Raw genomic sequence first — 15,930 nt, forward strand, 5'->3', positions numbered from 1 at the left:
CCTGGTCAGTTCCCTCCTTCCTCTCCCTCCACGGCGCAAGGCTGCAGAGGTGGTTTGCTGGTTTTCCCTGCTGCCCAGGCTATGTTTGCCCTGTCCCAACAGCTGCTGTGGTCTCATTACAGCGAGGCATTTCGTTACCGATGTCCTTATCCATGATCCAAACCTCCGGCAGTAAAACATCCCCCCCCGGCACGGCGCCTTACCTGAGCTGGGAGGGAGTTTTCCACCCAAATTAGTTTTTTGACAAAAAAAAGTTGGGTTTTTTAAAGGTTGGTTTTTTTTTTTTTTTAAATCAAGAGTCATTTGTTTGACCTCTAAAAGATTCATTTCCAGCCAGGAAACAGAATCCAAGTGCCATTTTCATGGCACTCAGGAGAGTTCGCATGGCTGAGGCATCACTGGGCAAAAAAGCAGCTTCCAAGGACTCTCAAGGAGAAACTGGGTGGCATGTCTTCTTCCCCCTCCAAAATCACCAGATTAACTCAAAACCCAGGAGCCTTTTAAAAATGTAACCGACTGAGCATCTCTTTGCCCACCTCGTCTCTCCGAGCTTTTGGTACCCAAGCATCACACTCTGCCCTGAAACAAAAAAGCTGGAAATGGCTTTTTTTCTTTTTTTTCCTTTTTTCCCCACTATTCAAATAGAAGCTTTTGCCCAATGCCAGGAGCTGAAGCTTTTAAGGAAAGCATTTAATACGGCGCAGCTCTACATGCACCCATGGTTGTAGAACCCCGCCAGCCCTGCCCCACTCGCACCACTCCATCCATGCCTTTTCCTCCAGCTGATCCATGGCAAAATTACCTTTTTCCCCCCCTTTCAGATAGCAAAATGTAAGCAGGGGTGTTATCTCCTGTGCCCAATGCATCCACAGCACATTTTAAGGGGCTCAGAGTGCCCCAATGGCGTGGAAGCTGTGGCAGTTTTGGGTACCCGCGGGCTCCGCTCCCCGCTGGCAGCATCCCAAGCAAACCTGGGATGCTGGATGGGATAGTTCCCGTGCCAGCAGCAGCTCCGGCAGCATGGGAGCTGCAGCTCCTCTCTCCGCAGGTCACCACGGATCTCCGGCACCGCTGCACCGATGGCCACACCGGCACCTCCGTGTCCGCCCCCATGGTCGCTGGCATCATCGCCTTGGCTTTGGAGGCAAAGTAGGTGTAACCTCGCCGTCGGCTTGCGGGGGAAATGTTTCCATGTTTAGTACCTGGCGTGCCATACCTGGAGAGGAAAAAAAAAAGGGGTGTCTTTTTTTGACTCTGGAGCAACTCAAAACAGGGCGAAGTTATTCTAAATTGCTCCTTTTTGGCAAGGTTTGATGCAGTGCTGTTGTTTTGCATCTAATCTTCCTGCAGGTGTTTTATTGAGCTAATTCTTCACATGTTGCCATCTGTTGAAAAGTTGGGCTTGGTGAGATAAGTCAGGCTTTTCATTTGGTGCGTTGGAACCGCTGACAGCCGGCTCCAACAGGAGTTTTATAAATACTTCCTGGAAAAAAAATGTCAGAAAACATCACAGAAAATGGAAAACGTCTGTAGAGAAGTGATGGTTTTCAGAAAGTGTTTCATTTCTGAGGGCTTTTGCATAATGTCAATAACCCACGCGGCGTGACCGGCAGCGACGCGCTCCCTGGTTCAAACAAGCTGCTCTTGGCCCCTTGTCCCCATCCCGGTCCCATCCAGGTCTCATCATGGTCCCCAGCCCAGGAGCAGCCCCGTAGAGGACCAGGCTCACCCCTCCGGCATCCCCGTGTTGCTCCATGGAGCATCTTCTCCTGAGCTTCTCACTATTATTATTTTTATGGGATGGAAATAAAACTAAGGCTGTGAATGAGCCGCAGGGCAGAGTTGTGCTGGTGTTCGGGGACGGTGATCGCAGCGTGTCGGCTCCGGTCCCTCTCCTTCAGTTTAATCCCAGTGCCCGGGTCGGGTGAGCACATTTCTGGAGATGCTGTTTTCATTACAAATATATTAAGACCTTTAGATGTAATTTTTGAATTGTTTAGCTGAGGCATAAAACGCAACATTAAGTACCAGAGCTTGGTGCTCAGGCACTCCATTATCGTGAGAAGGAATAAATTGAATTTCTTTTCTTAAATGTTGCTCGAGAGCAATATAAATCCCAGCTCGAGATGCTGAGGAACCGACTGTAAGAAAAGAGTGGAAAATTCTTCAGGCATATCCCTGGACTGGGGTCTTGAGTGGGGCTCAAAAGCACACAGAGCTCAGTGTCCAGCACCCTGAACACACAAACCTCACACAAACCCAGCCTAGGACAGGTGGTTTGGAAACACTTCGGGGTTCATTTTATGTTAAATGAGCAACTTGGTTTTTTTCCCACCAATTTTTGCTGTTATTCCTATAAAGGGAAGGTTTGCTCAGGAGTGTGTATCAGTGAGCTGCCGAGCCTGGCAGCTGCCTCAGGATGTGCTTCGTTCCCCATCTCCAGCCAGAAAATGGGCAAAATTTTCCTGATTTGCTCCAGTTATACCCCCTAGATACCCTTGGCCAGGAATAAATCCTGCAACACCTGTGGGCATGTCGCATCCCTCCCTGAGGGCACCCCGCATCCCTCCCTGGGGCACCCCGCTCCGCCGGGGCTCCCCAAGTGATGGCCAACCTCCAGGCAGGGCGTTAGCATTTGAATCATCAATTCATGCTCTTTTGGGGCAGGAAAGAGGAGTTTTTTGGGTTTTTTAACCCAGTGGGGGTCCCTGCTGCTGGGAAGACTGGGAGCAGCAGAGCCATCCCATGAGCGTGTGTTGTTGCAGCCCCCTGCTCACCTGGAGGGACGTCCAGCATCTGCTGGTCAAAACCTCGCGGCCAGTGCACCTGCGAGCAGCCGACTGGAAGACCAACGGTGCGGGGCATAAAGGTGAGAGGCCACGGGGGTGGTGGAGGTGGTGTGGCAAAAATGGTCATGAAAGGAAAAACAAAGGTCCTCAGAGCTTCTCTTATGGGAACACTCACCCTGGATGGCCACTCTCAGCTGGCCTGGGGGCTCCCTACCACCAGGGCGTTGAGCGGAGGGAGGAGAGGGCAGTAATTTGTGGGGCAAGATGCTTGGAAGCCTTGCTTGGTGGAGGCTCTCCTGAGCTGCGGTGTTGCCCACTCCTTTCAGTGGCCAGCTCCCAACAATTGGTTTTTGATGGTGCCAATGTGGACTTGGGGTGTAACTCAGGCAGGGTGGTGAGCTCTGTGTGTTGGAGCACCTCGTACCCCAATGAGGTCAACTCCACGCCTTCCCTGATGGTTGGAGGATGCTCCACCAGGCACCAAGGAGGAGCTCCTGACCCCTGCTTGGAAGGCAGTGGGTTTCTGAGTCTTCTCTCTTTCCAGTTAGCCATCTATATGGCTTTGGTCTGGTGGATGCAGATGCTATTGTGGTGGAAGCCAAGAAGTGGAAGACGGTTCCTCCCCAGCACGTCTGTGTGGGAAGCCTGGACAGGGTGCCCAAGTGAGTGTTGTGGGGTCAGGGGCTGTCCTGGGACATGTGGCTGCTTGGTAGGAGCTTTGGTGGAGCTGACTCTTGTGATGAAAAGGGTCAGCCGCAGTCCTGGCATTTGGAAAGGGAAATTAGGAATCAGGATGGGCGGGACAAGCCCGTGTGCAGGGGAGGTGATGTTCATAGATTTTACAGTCAGAGTAACCTGCACCATCCACCCTGACATCTGTTTATTGAGCCAGAAGTGCCCACCCAGGGTCTGTGCCTACGGCTCAGCTCAGAGCAGGTCCTTCAGGGGCTCTCCAGGACCAGTTTGAACGGTGGGTGCTCTATTTTTGCCCTTTCCGTGCTTTTGCTTCCCAGGTGGATAATCAGCAGGGAGTTTTTGAGGGCTGATGGTTCTGTTTGCCTTTTGGAAATGGCTTAGGGAGACCAAAACCAACTCGTCTGCTGGGTCCTACATGAGCAGTGATGCCTTGGGCTCTCCTCCTTCTTCCACCAAATGCCTCATCTTGATGGAAGACACTAGAACCCGGTGCTTTGTTGCAAGGGTTCCCAAATTTCCAGTGCCTGAGGTCTCTTTGAATTTGGCTTCAGATTCAAACCAGCTTAGGTTCACATCTCATCCTTGGTAGGTCTGTCCATGATAGGTTAAAGGGTGAGATCAGATCTGTCCAAATGGACCCTCCTGGTTTACCACTGCCTGGCTGTAGAGCAAGTGGAGTTGTTCATCAGCAAAGCAGTTCCTTCGGAAAGACTTGCGTACGCAAAGCAGGAATGAATTTGGAGCCAAGCGTGTTCATGAAACTATTTATCTGATACAGACACTAATTACAGCCCAAAGAGGAACGCTGCGCCGATAATTAAAATAAAGCAGCGCCCTTGCAGCCCATAAGGCATAGATCTTAGAGGCAGCTCAAACCCATCTCGTTACCATCGAGCAATTCAGCAGATTCCCGTGCTGGGACACTGTGTTGCAATGGAGGATGAGATCATTTTGGCCATGAAGCAGCAGAAGACCGGGTTCAAATATAACTGGGCACCTGCGCCGCTGGGAATTGGGGAGCGCTGCCGTCCCCGATGCGACGCTCTGCCCGTGCCCGGCAGGTACATCCGTGCGGACCACGTGCTGCGTGCCAGCACCCTCAGCAGCGCCTGCGCCGAGCACCGCGACCAGCACGTGCTCTACCTGGAGCACGTCGTGGTGCGGCTCAGCATCTCGCACCCGCGCCGCGGCGACCTCCAGATCAGCCTCGTCTCTCCGGCGGGGACCAGGTCGCAGCTGCTCGCCAGGAGGTAAGAGCGGCCGGAGCCAGCACGCGTCTGGGCTGGGCAGCATCCTGCTTTAAGGGGTTGCTGCAAGTCTGCTCAGGTTTTTCGGGAAGGTGAGGGGCGTGCTCAGGTCTCAGCTGCAGGAGGGCTCCGTGCAAGGGTGGGTGCGTGCAAGGATCCCTAAAATCCTTAATTACCTCTCCACCTTTCTAATTAAATAAGACATTAAAAGTCATGCTTCTTGATTGCATGGCATTACTGTTGCAGGGTGTTCGACCACTCCAACGAGGGGTTCAAGGGCTGGGAGTTCATGACCGTCCACTGCTGGGGGGAGCGGGCGGCGGGGGAGTGGACCCTGGAGATCCATGACACGCCGTCCCAAGTGCGCAACCCCGCCGTGCAAGGTAAGGGTCCCCCAGCACCCGTGTCTCCCAGCGCCCACCAGTCCCCCTAGCCCCAAAGCTCTTTGCAGGCTGCTTCGCTTGGCTGTAACTTTTGCTGAGAGTTTTATGGTCTTCAGCAAAACTGTATTGCCCAAATTTTTCAAAAAATGGGAATAAAACTTCAGCCCTGAGTGCAGGAGGCTGCCGGTCTGGCTGAGCTGGGAGCAGGTTTTCTCCCAGCAGCAAACTCACTGCAATCGAGAGCTGGGTTTCCAAAATTAAACCGTAATGAGTCAAAACGAGGAAACCCAAGAGCTGTAATTGTTGTTTGTTTGTTTTGCTTCACTGCTGCTGGGACATCTGGCGCGTGGGCTGGTTGTGCAAGGGTGCGAGGGGACGATGCCCCTCGGGCTGCGGACGGACAGACATCCTCCCTGGGCTGCCACCGTGCTGGCAGGGGGTGGCTGGGCTCAGCCTGGCCCCCTGCATGTCCCCAACCCCGCTGTGTCCCCCCCTCCCTGGCTTGTCCGCCTGCTCCCTGACCCCTTCCTGGCAAAGCAGCCGGGATCCGGCCCCACCGGGAAGGGGCAGCCGCCTCGCCGGCTGGTGGCAGCGGGGCATGAAGCATCCTGCCCGGGGCTGGCGTGCGTTGCGGGGGTGTTAAAATCCACACAAGCATTGATAGGAAGCCAGGAGTATATTAAAAATTTCTCCCACGCGACCTTCTGGCGGGAGGCGCACGGGGGGGTTCGTTGTGCAGAAGCGTTCCTGTTTGCTGCCTTCGCCCGAAATCTTTTGAACTCGGAGAGCGGCAGCGAAGCGCCCACGGAGCTGCTCTTCCCCCTGTATTTACAGTTTGTGGCGGGTGTTTCTGAGCCCCTTATGGGCGTCAGGTCATTTTTGTTTGCAAAACAAAATGAAAACGAGCACCTTACGTCACCCCCCTCGAAGGGTCCGCGCCGGGTTTGAAGCAGAGAGCGTGAAGCGAGAGGAAAAAGAAGGATGATGCTCCCAGCCCGCCACAGAAACAACTATTAAATGTTAATTTAAGAGCATTAAATTGCTTAATTTAGTACCAATTAAGTACTGTGGATGTCCTGCTGCTGGCACTGCTGCATCCCCAGCATCAGCCCCATGCAGCCCAGGCTTTCCCCGCACGGAACGTTTTAGATTTAGAGCAAATTTCATTCTTCGGTGCAGGGCTGAGCTCTTCCCCGGCTGATGCCACCCAAGCTCACCCCTTTGCAGGCTCCACGCTTGCAGCAGGTGGGTCCTCAGCCCTCTTGGAGAGCCAAGGGATTTGGGTGTTAGAAATTTTAAGTCGTTCCTGGAAACGCAGGGATTAGTAGTTGAAGCCAAGCGTGCCGCAGGTGTGAAGTGACTCGTGTTGATGGGGAATTGAAAGAAAGTGCTGGAAAGAAGCAGCAGCAGGATTTTTTTGGATCTCCTCCCCAAAGAGAAGTGGGGCGGGGAGGACCCTGGTGTAGGTGTAAGGCTGGGGGGGTCCCCCAGGTGCAGTGCAGTGTTTTGGGGGACACTGAGCTCAGACCTCTGATGTGTCGGAGAGCGGGGTGGCTGGAGCAACAGCAGCAAAAAATAGTCTGGCGTGTGTCGGGAAGCTTTTGTCAGACAGAAATAATCCTCCATTGTGGAGCTTTTAAAGTTACTGGCTCCCTCCGCACATTGGGCATGAAGGGTACGGGGATGCTGCGGTTCGTCAGGCACGTTATAGAATAAAACATCCCTTGTAGGTGCCTTAAACGGCTGCATTCATGCGGGCTGGGAGCTCTGGGGCCCGTGAACATTTCTGGGTGTTCATTGTTTGCTTCTGCATTGTCGTGCCGGTGGGGATGCCCTGACAGTCCAGTCCATCCTCCTGCTTCCCCTAAAGCTGGGTCCCCCAGGGAGGAGCGGGATGGGTGATGTTGTGGCCACTCCACAGGGAAGCTGAAGGAGTGGAGCCTCCTCTTCTACGGGACAGCTGAGCACCCCTACACCGCGCTGGGTGGCTCCCAGTCTCGTGGGAGAGCACTGGAGGTGTCGACATCGGAGATGGAGCCGTCGAGAGCTGCCTTCCTCCAGAGCCAGGTGGAGGTGGCAGAGGAGGAGGAGGAGTATGCGGGTAAGCGCCAGTTGAGCTGCCATGTCATCCCCCTGAAACTACCCAGGAAAATGCCAACTGGGGGAGCCACGAGGCCTGATCCTGCCCAGGGCCGAGGCGGGCTGGGAGGAGCGGTGCCTGTGGCTGGCGCGGGGCAGCAGGACGGTGAAATTAGAAGGTAGCAAAATGTCCCGTCCCGGCGCTCCCGCCACAAATTGGTGGTGCAGCTGTCTGAAGGGTAAAAAAAGCTCCTCTGCCCACCTTCCTCCCTGGCACGGGCAGGGGTGGGCGTCCCTGCCGGTCCCCGAGGAGCGGGCCCGGCCACTCTTTCAAAGTTGCTCTTGCGCCCGGGTGTTCAGCTGGAGGATGGTTGGGTGGGATTTGTGCCGGGGAGGATGAGCTGGAGAAGAAGATACGAGATCTGTAAGATAATAGATAGAGGGTAAGATAGGTGGAGGGTCCCCAGCCCCTTCCCTGCACCCATCTGTCCAGGGAGGGTGTGCTCAGAGCATCCTGGCAGCGGGGTCTGGGGGGTGCTCAGCCTCTTTCCCCGCTGAGCTGATCTCTCCCCAGGTCTGTGCCACCCTGAGTGTGGTGACCAGGGCTGCGATGGCCCCAACGCCGACCAGTGCTTGAACTGCATCCACTACAGCCTGGGCAGTGTGAAAACCGGCAGGTGAGGGGCGGTGGGTGACCCTGTGGGGTCCCTGGGTGGTGGCAGAACCTTTCCCCAGGGCTCTCACCTGAAGAAGAAACATATGGGAGCAAAAACGGAGGGAGGAGGAGGTGTGAGGATCCCTGCCCTGGACTGGGGTACAATGGGGTGGAGAACACGGAGCTGGAGAGCCCTGGAGGACCTTGGCCATGCAAGTCTTGGTGGGGAAGAAGCGTTGGCTTCACTGGCCGGGATCACCCATGCCTGAAGGACAGCTGGCTGAGGTGCCAAATCACTTCTAGAATGGAGGTTTTTGCTTCTCAACCTCTTGGGCTGGTACGGGGAAAGTTTACCCATAGTCGGGGTTGCTGGCCAAGAGAGTCCCCGGCTCTTTATTACAGAGTTACGACATTCAAGACACCCTAAATCTTAAGAATAAGAAAGAAATGAGCCCAAATCATCGTCAAGGCTGAGGGGTGCCCCGAACGCTGTGGGCGAGGGGACGGCGGTGGGTGCCAGGCTGCCTGGTGGTGGCTGGGTGTTGGCACCAAAGCCCGGATGCTCTCGGTTCCTTCCCCAGGATGTGTGTGAGCTCGTGCCCCGCGGGGTTTTTCGGGGACAAAGGGGCCCGGAGGTGCCGCCGGTGCTACAAGGGCTGCGAGCGCTGCGTCGGGAGGGGACCGACCCAGTGCACGGCGTGCAAGCGGAGCCTCTACTACCACCAGGAGATGGGCACCTGCGTGGTGCTGTGTCCACCCGGGTTTTACTCCGAGGAACGTAAGGATATTGATGACTTGAAAGCTGTAGCACGAGGATATTTAGGGTTTGCTTCTATTTTAAGTGCTTCAGGTGGAGAAAACACCTTGATTTTTGAGTATTGGCTTTGAAATCCACCCCTGGACCCGCTTTGCACAGCAACGGGAGGAGGAAAACTTCTGGGTGTGCAGAGGGTGGTGCAAAGCAGAGGTGCTCAACTCAGCTCTTAATTAGAAGACTGTAATTAATGATCCTAGCTGCTTGCAAAGCATATTTCTTCTTAGCAAGCAATGACAGATAAGGTCATCTCCAGTAGCAGGGACCTGTCGGGGAGGGATGTGCCTCTCCCCTCCGGGGACCTGGCACTGGGGTGCAGCGGGGCTTTGCGGCTCCGACTGCCGCTTGCAAATCACTGTCCAGATTTTATTCCCCCGCCTCACTTTGTTTTTTTGAAAGGTCAGAAACGCTGTCTGAAATGTCATCAAAGCTGTAAAAAATGTGTCAGCGAAGCAGACAAATGTACCGCATGCAAAGATGGATTCAGGTAAAATACCAGCATGGGAGGAGTTTATACCTGCAGTGTTGGTACCTGTGGTTTAAATTTGGGAAAACCAGTGGGAAATTAGAGGGTGAATTAGTTAAAGACTCGAGATCCTGCTCCTGTGGTACTACAGCTGTGGCCCAAAGCGCTGGAGGTCTGAGAATTTAAAGGTAGTGCTCTGTGCCCCTTTTTTAGCCGAAAAGTATGATTTAAATTTAATTTCCTTTTCTCCAACACTTGCCAGGGTGGTGAGAAAATTCTGTGCCGCAGGCTCAGGTGCTCATCCAAATTCGGTGACCTGCGACTGGAGGAGCTGCCAGCGTCACTGCATCTAAAATGGGGAAAAAAGCAACGAAAATAAAACGCACATTTCCTCCTGAGTCTCAGGTGGCTCCGTCAGAGCTGTCCCAGCCAAACAGGGCACTTGGTTTTGCTCACCTGGCAGAGCCCCTACCGGGCTGAGCTGCTCCAGGCAGGCTGAAAACGCTCCCTGCAAGTGCAGAAACCTTTCCCTCAGCTCCATTCACACAGGAATATTCTGCCTGATGTACCTGTTGAGCAGGGCCAGTATAGGATAGTGGTTTTCCAGCAATGCGGGTGCAGGCGGGGCAGCCCCGACCCTGCGAGGAGCACCAGGCACCCTTGCTGCTGCCTCCTGCAGGATGCAGAGCCCAGCCGTGCTGGCGAGCAGCTTCGGCACTGGGGAGAAGCTGGTTTCCATCCCCAGGCTCACATGGAAGTATGATCCCATAGCGCTTTGCTTCGCTCAGGGGCTGTAAGAGGGCCAGAGCCGTGGTGTAGCAGCAGGGCTCTCTCAGACAAAGAAATTACTGCCACCAAAAGATTATCTACTCCCTTGGAAAAGCAAAAGTGGAGGCACTTGTCAGACATAATCCGCACGGCACTTGCTTTTCATTGTCCAATATCCTCTTAAGCCGGGACTTCAAATCATCCCTGCCATGGTAAAGCAGCACCGGTCCAGCCGTGGCACTGAACCAATTTCCTTTTATTCCAGGGAGCCTCATGGTGCAAAAGGTCTTTGGGAGGGCCGGGCTGGTTGCCCACAGGGAAAAATAATTTTATTTCTTCCTGGATACTTAATTAAGGAACCTGCAGCTGTCCTTTTGGTCCAGGCAGGGCTTTAATTTCTTCTGAAGCACTGGCTGGCTTCCCGAAGCCTCCTGCACCGTGGGCTGAGGCTACTGTAGGGCACTGGGGGATGCGGAGATGGGGACGGGCTGTGTTGAGTCCCCAAAGCCCGTAGCTCTGGGTGCAAATGTCCTCTCTGCTTTCCTGGCAGCCTGGCAGGAGAGAGCTGCGTGCCGGAGTGCCAGCCTGCCATGTACCTCAGTTGGGAGCCCCGGAGGTGTGAGACCTGCCCCGCCAGCACAGGTACATCCTTCACCCCACAAAATCCCCATGCAGCACCCCAAAACCCTCGTGCGTCAAGAGCTGATGCTCATGGTACCCATCCCGAGCCAGGGCAGCGCGTGCCAGCGGGGTAGCAATCCCAGCTCCCCAGCACATCTCACAAGGTGCTGGGAATACATTCATATTAGAAAGGTTTTTAGGGAGTTTTTACATTTTTATGAGAGCCATTCTTTATTTCCCGATTCCTCTGAAGCCAGGTGCTTTAGTTTAATAAGGTTGCGAAGGAGGCTGTAAAACCCTCTTGGAGTGATAGAAGATGGCTTTGCAGCGTATAAAAATGCCAGGCAGCCGAGGTGCGTTATCCCAGCCGGGCTGGCTGCTCCACCTTCCCCCGGCTGCCTGAAGTTGCTCAGCGTTCCCTTTAAATCCTGCCTTTTTTGCTTTTTGAAAGTCCAATTATTTTCCATTGTTAATGTTTGCGTCTGCCCTCGAAATCATCATAGATCTCATGATAATATGATCTCTAGACAATTCATGTTCAGTGGCGTGAATCTCATCTATCATACATGGGCAATTTCCTAAGACTAAATCCAAAATATTTATTGATCTTGTTGACAAGCATGGAAGCGAACGGGCTCTTAATCCCTTAAGAAAATTACTTCCCTTCTAATTCTTATTCCAGTCAGTGTAAATGTACTTCAGCACAATTATTTTTCAAGCCTTTTCTCGTCTCCTTTTCCTGCATAACCATTTCTCAAGCCCGGCACGTGGAAGGGCTCTAATCATACCACCTCCATCACCGCGGTTTGCCGTCCAGCCGCAGCACGCCGGCGTCGGAGTGGGGCCTTCTGCTTTTGCAGCGCCTCTCTGGAGCCCTTCCCTCCTCCTGCTCCTCCACAGCCCAATTTAGCATCTCTTTTTCCACATTTTACTCTGCATAGGGTGGGAAAAGCAAACTGGTGCATGCTTGGGAGTGGTGGCTGATGCCCCGGCGGGGATTCTGATGTGCTGTCCCCAGTGAGCCCCTGTGGCTGGGTCTTGGCTCTGCAGAGAGGCAGGACGCTGGATCCTGGCTGGGTTTTTTTGGATGGGAGCTGTTTTTTTAAAGTGGGAGCTGAGTTTTTTGGGGTTGGAGCCAAGCAGCCACACAGGACCCTGATGGCACGACAAGCATCTTGTTCACTCCTGGGCATGAGTAGGGCAGAGCGAGCCAGTGCCCCCCATCTCGTGCGGGGCTGCAGCCACGCTGGTAAAACGCGGCTTCTGTCTCCGAAACCTCCCATGTCAGCTGGCCTCTCCCCTGTCCCCGCAGGGCCCGGTGAGGAAAACTGTGCACCCTGCACCCCCGAGGCCCCTGCACCCCACTGGCGCTGCGTCCCCGCCTGCCGCGAGGGCTTCTACCCCGCCGACAGCCACGGGCTGCCCAACAAAGTCTGCAAGAGGTACGTCAGCTCCCCAGTCGCGACGAGAGCAGAGCTGGGACCGATGTGGAGCACTGGCAGTGATGATGATTAAAAAAATAAACAAAAAACAAAAAAATTTGAAAATAGCTTGCAGCTGGAGCTGTTTACTAGGGAAATTAAAATAGGGATAAGGGAGCCAAGGCAGCTGTAGGGCTGGACCCTGCACGTCCCTGCCCTATAGATGTAAGAGCAGTGAAGCTGCACGCTCCCCCGCCAGAGCCAACCAGCCAACATGTCTTAGGGCTACCGTGGAAGGGGCTCAGCCCCGGCTCCAGGCTCTTCGGAGGAGGTGTGGGAGGAACGGTGATGTTTAGGCAAATATTCCAGCTTTCCATCAAACCTGCTCTGTTTGCCCCACAGCCGTGTTGGAGGAGCCGTTCACCTGCTCCTTGGCCCAGCCCAGGAGCTGCGTGCGTGCGGGAGACGGGGAGATGCCGGGAGGCAGCAATTTGCTCCCACTCGCCGGCATTCTGCGCTTTAAGTGGGGAGTGGGAGTGGATTCTGTCTCATTAAAGCGAACATGAAAGGGAAGGATTAAAGGTGACTTGGGAACACGCAGCGCAGCGCCTGCCTGCCCAGGGCTTCACTCACCCACGCTGGCTATCCAGCAGGGAGGAGCAGGGGTCCAGCATCCCTTCCCAGGGATTTCGGGCACGGTCTCTGGAAGCCACCATCCCCAGGCAGGAGGCACAGCCAATGGGCTCTTTTCCCTGAGCAAACGTGCGGGAGCAGCACAGATTCCCCTCGCAGCCCTTTTTCTAACTGGGATTGCTGGGAGGAGAGGTGCGCATCCCACTGAGCCTTCCCAGCAGGCGAGTGCTTTTGGGATGTCTCTAGCTGTCACCGGGCATCAAGCTGGCACCACCGAGTTTATTTTTCCCAGGGTTTCGATAACTTTTCAAGCTTTAGATTCGCTGTTTTCCACATCCTCTGGTTCAGTCTGGATGTCGCGGTGCCAGCAGACACGTTATCTGGCCGACGGCCCGTTTCGGATGCTGGGGTTGGGGTGTCGGTGCCAGTTCAGAGCATGGCGGGGTCTCTGTCCCCAGGTGTGATGACCACTGCTCGGCCTGCGAGGGCTCCAGTGGGAACTGCCTCAAGTGTAAAGAAGGTTTCAGCCTCCTCGGCGGCTCCTGTGTGACAAATGAAACCTGCACCAACGGTAAGTAGTTGTGGTAGAACCGCTGGCCCCGTAGTGCTTCCCTGGAAGGAAAACCAAGAGGTTCGAGGGATTCACTTCACAACGTAAAGCAGAGAGTGCCGGAGCTCCCGGGCTTGCTGGGGCACGGCTGCAGGGAGCTGGGCTCCGGGTGCAGTGGGCAGGCATGTTACCTGGCAGAGCCGCTGGATACCTGCCTGTTGCTCAAACGCATCCAAGCGTTTGTATTTTGTTACGGTTTAGTCTTGGGGCTAATTCTCCCACTCGCTGCAAAGCTGCTTTATTCCTTCATTAAAACCATGTGAAAGATGCCCTTAAAAAGCGACTCCTTTTCAATTCTCTCTCCTCCAACACTGGAACCGCCTGTTACGTGCAATGTTTGTTTATTTAAAATGTTAATCTGCTCTCATTTTCTCTTGTTCCTCGCCTCGGCCTTCCAGCTGACAAGACTTTCTGTGAGATGGTGAAATCAAACAAGCTCTGTGAAAAGAAGCTGTTTGTGCAGTTCTGCTGTCAGACGTGTCTTATGGCCGGGTAAAGTTCAGCGGCTGCATCCATCCAGGACTTCCACCAACTGCCAGCCCAGTTTTGCCAAATGATTAGGACAAAAGTTTGTTTTTTTTCAGCTTTGGGAGAGTTTACATGGTGCTGTCAAGCATTCGCTCGTAAGTTTGATAGCTTTAATATCACTGTCAGCGCGTTTCTATAGCGATATGTTAAGCAGAGATTGGATCGTACCGGGAATGATCAAGCCCTGAAAGGCAGCAGACAAGCGGTGATATTAATACTCTCAAACACTCCTCGTGAGCAGGGACCGATGCATGATCCATGTACGCACGCTTGGTTCTTCACAGAAATCCTACTGATCTACCCGCTCCGAGCGGCTGGCAGGAGCCCTCGCTGCAAAGGATGCAGGACTTCACACGGCTGCGGAGAAAGAGCCGTTTCTGGCTCCGTTTTTGGTACCCTTTTCTGCCAGGTGACGGCTGATCCACACCTGCATTGCAAACGGCCGGCGCCGTGCTCTGTACATACATGAAACGATGAATTAGGTGGTTCCCAGAGCGGTGCCCTAAAGCCTGCTCTGGCACTCCTGTTCGGATTCGGTCGGTAGCTGTTTCTCTCTGGTCATGGCAATAACTGGAGCTTTTGAGGACCAAAGCGAGAGCTGATCCCCGTGGCTCCGCAGGCGTGTCAGCCCAGCGAGCCCGGCAGGGCTTTGCCCTGCAGGTAACACCCCAGAACCTACAGGGAGTCTTAGGAACCTGGGGGCTTCGTCCACACGGACCAGCCTGTGGGGTCACAGCCTTACCATGAAATGTATTTCCCTCCTGGAACTGCTAGTAAGTTGCTGATTAATTCAGTTCTGGAATTCAGAGCTAGATCCTTCCTCTAAATGAGATGGTGTCCCAATTAATCTCTTCTGGCATTTTGCGTTTCGCTCCTTCCCTGTTTTGCTGGGTATCCCTCTCTCACAAAATCCTCCTGTTCACTGCAGTGATTTTTCTTGGGCATCTGTTTCCAAAAGAGACATTCCAGGGATCTGGCCAGGAAACTCTCGATTCTACAAAACCCCTCCCCAAAACAAACCTTTTCATGCTCTCTCTTAATAGTAAGTCATGTGGTGTTGATATAATTGTGTTTAAAATATCCTTGGCTATGTTGTTTTACAGATTTTTTTAAAAATAACTTATACAATCCTTGTTTTTTCTCTGTGAAATATTTTTTATATGGGAGTGGGGAATCTTTTTGTGTCTTACGTCCTTCTCCTTTTCTCCTCTCTGATCTTGCAGAGCCGCTCTTTGCACCAGACGTATGTAAACACTCTTTCCTACACCGCGTGTTCCGATTTTCATTGTTAATAGTTTTAACGAGTTAAACCTTTTGCCAATGAAATTCTCAATACGAATTGTCACCAGTTCCTCTCGGAGCTGGGATAATCCCTGCTTGGTTTCGGTTGCAACGACACGTGCCCTGCCTGGGCTTGCCCGCTGGAGCTTACCTCAGCCAGGTGAAGGGGGGAGAGCCACACCGTCACCGGTCCTCACCTGCCTGGACCAAACCCAAGGAAAGATGGATCTTTGGGGAACTGACCTTTAAGTTAATAAACTATTGATCTCCCCTGACAAACGAATCTGTGCTTTTTCCAAATTTCATGCAGCCACCATCCCGACCAGAGGCAGGGCAGTGATGCACCACGTGTCTTTATTTTGCTGGACAAAGCCCAGAGCACCTACGAGAGAAACAGCTCAGGAACAGATGAGCTGTATCTGCAAAAACCTCACTTTTATTGTCATAAAGGTGTTTTACCTTCAGAGAAAGCTCGTATCCTGAACACCCACCTCATGCCAGGCTGGGCTGTCGTATTTGGTGCTGCCAGGGCTGCCTGGCTGGGGTTTGGGGCTGCGCTTGGGCACGGCTAGGTGTGTTCCCCGGTTGTGGGGGATCCTGGATGAGCTGGTGGGAGAGCTTGCCTCCCCCTTTCCACACATACATGGAGCAGCCTGTAGCCCCCAGTGTCCCACTTCAGTTCACAGAGGCTAGGAGCCACAGGGCCACCTTCCCCCTTCGGCTGGCTGGGGAGGGAGAGGAGCTGCTGGTGTGTCGGGGAGCAGAGGGAGCTGTAGAGCCCTTTGTTTGCTGTGTTGGTTTTGCAATGTTTAACCACGGGCCAGGTGCCCAAGGTAGTGCCTTGATATCTGCAACTGAGCTTTTTAAGTGTGAAAAAAGGAAAACAATGGCGCCGTCCCATGAGGGAAGATGCTTTCTCAGCGCTGTGCTGCTGTGGGC

General features: G+C 53.8%; 1 protein-coding gene across 2 annotated transcripts in view; it reads left to right on the top strand.

Annotated features, from left to right (window-relative positions):
* The window catches only part of PCSK6 (proprotein convertase subtilisin/kexin type 6), a 35,881-nt gene extending 22,203 nt beyond the window's left edge, over positions 1-13,678 (top strand). Inside the window, exons 9-21 of one of the 2 annotated variants that reach the window (XM_086620672.1) lie at positions 1,049-1,149; positions 2,766-2,869; positions 3,334-3,451; positions 4,547-4,735; positions 4,979-5,115; positions 7,037-7,216; positions 7,769-7,871; positions 8,431-8,652; positions 9,055-9,150; positions 10,448-10,539; positions 11,831-11,960; positions 13,031-13,143; positions 13,581-13,678. In XM_086620672.1, coding sequence (XP_086476798.1) covers positions 1,049-1,149; positions 2,766-2,869; positions 3,334-3,451; positions 4,547-4,735; positions 4,979-5,115; positions 7,037-7,216; positions 7,769-7,871; positions 8,431-8,652; positions 9,055-9,150; positions 10,448-10,539; positions 11,831-11,960; positions 13,031-13,143; positions 13,581-13,678 — 1,683 coding nt within the window. The remainder of the gene's footprint in view (positions 1-1,048; positions 1,150-2,765; positions 2,870-3,333; positions 3,452-4,546; positions 4,736-4,978; positions 5,116-7,036; positions 7,217-7,768; positions 7,872-8,430; positions 8,653-9,054; positions 9,151-10,447; positions 10,540-11,830; positions 11,961-13,030; positions 13,144-13,580) is intronic. The other variant, XM_086620674.1, reaches the window with a different exon arrangement.
* The last annotated feature ends 2,252 nt before the right edge of the window (positions 13,679-15,930 follow it).

The sequence above is a fragment of the Tauraco erythrolophus genome, chromosome 14 (assembly GCF_009769465.1).
Source record: "Tauraco erythrolophus isolate bTauEry1 chromosome 14, bTauEry1.pri, whole genome shotgun sequence".
NCBI classification, from domain to species: Eukaryota; Metazoa; Chordata; class Aves; order Musophagiformes; family Musophagidae; genus Tauraco; species Tauraco erythrolophus.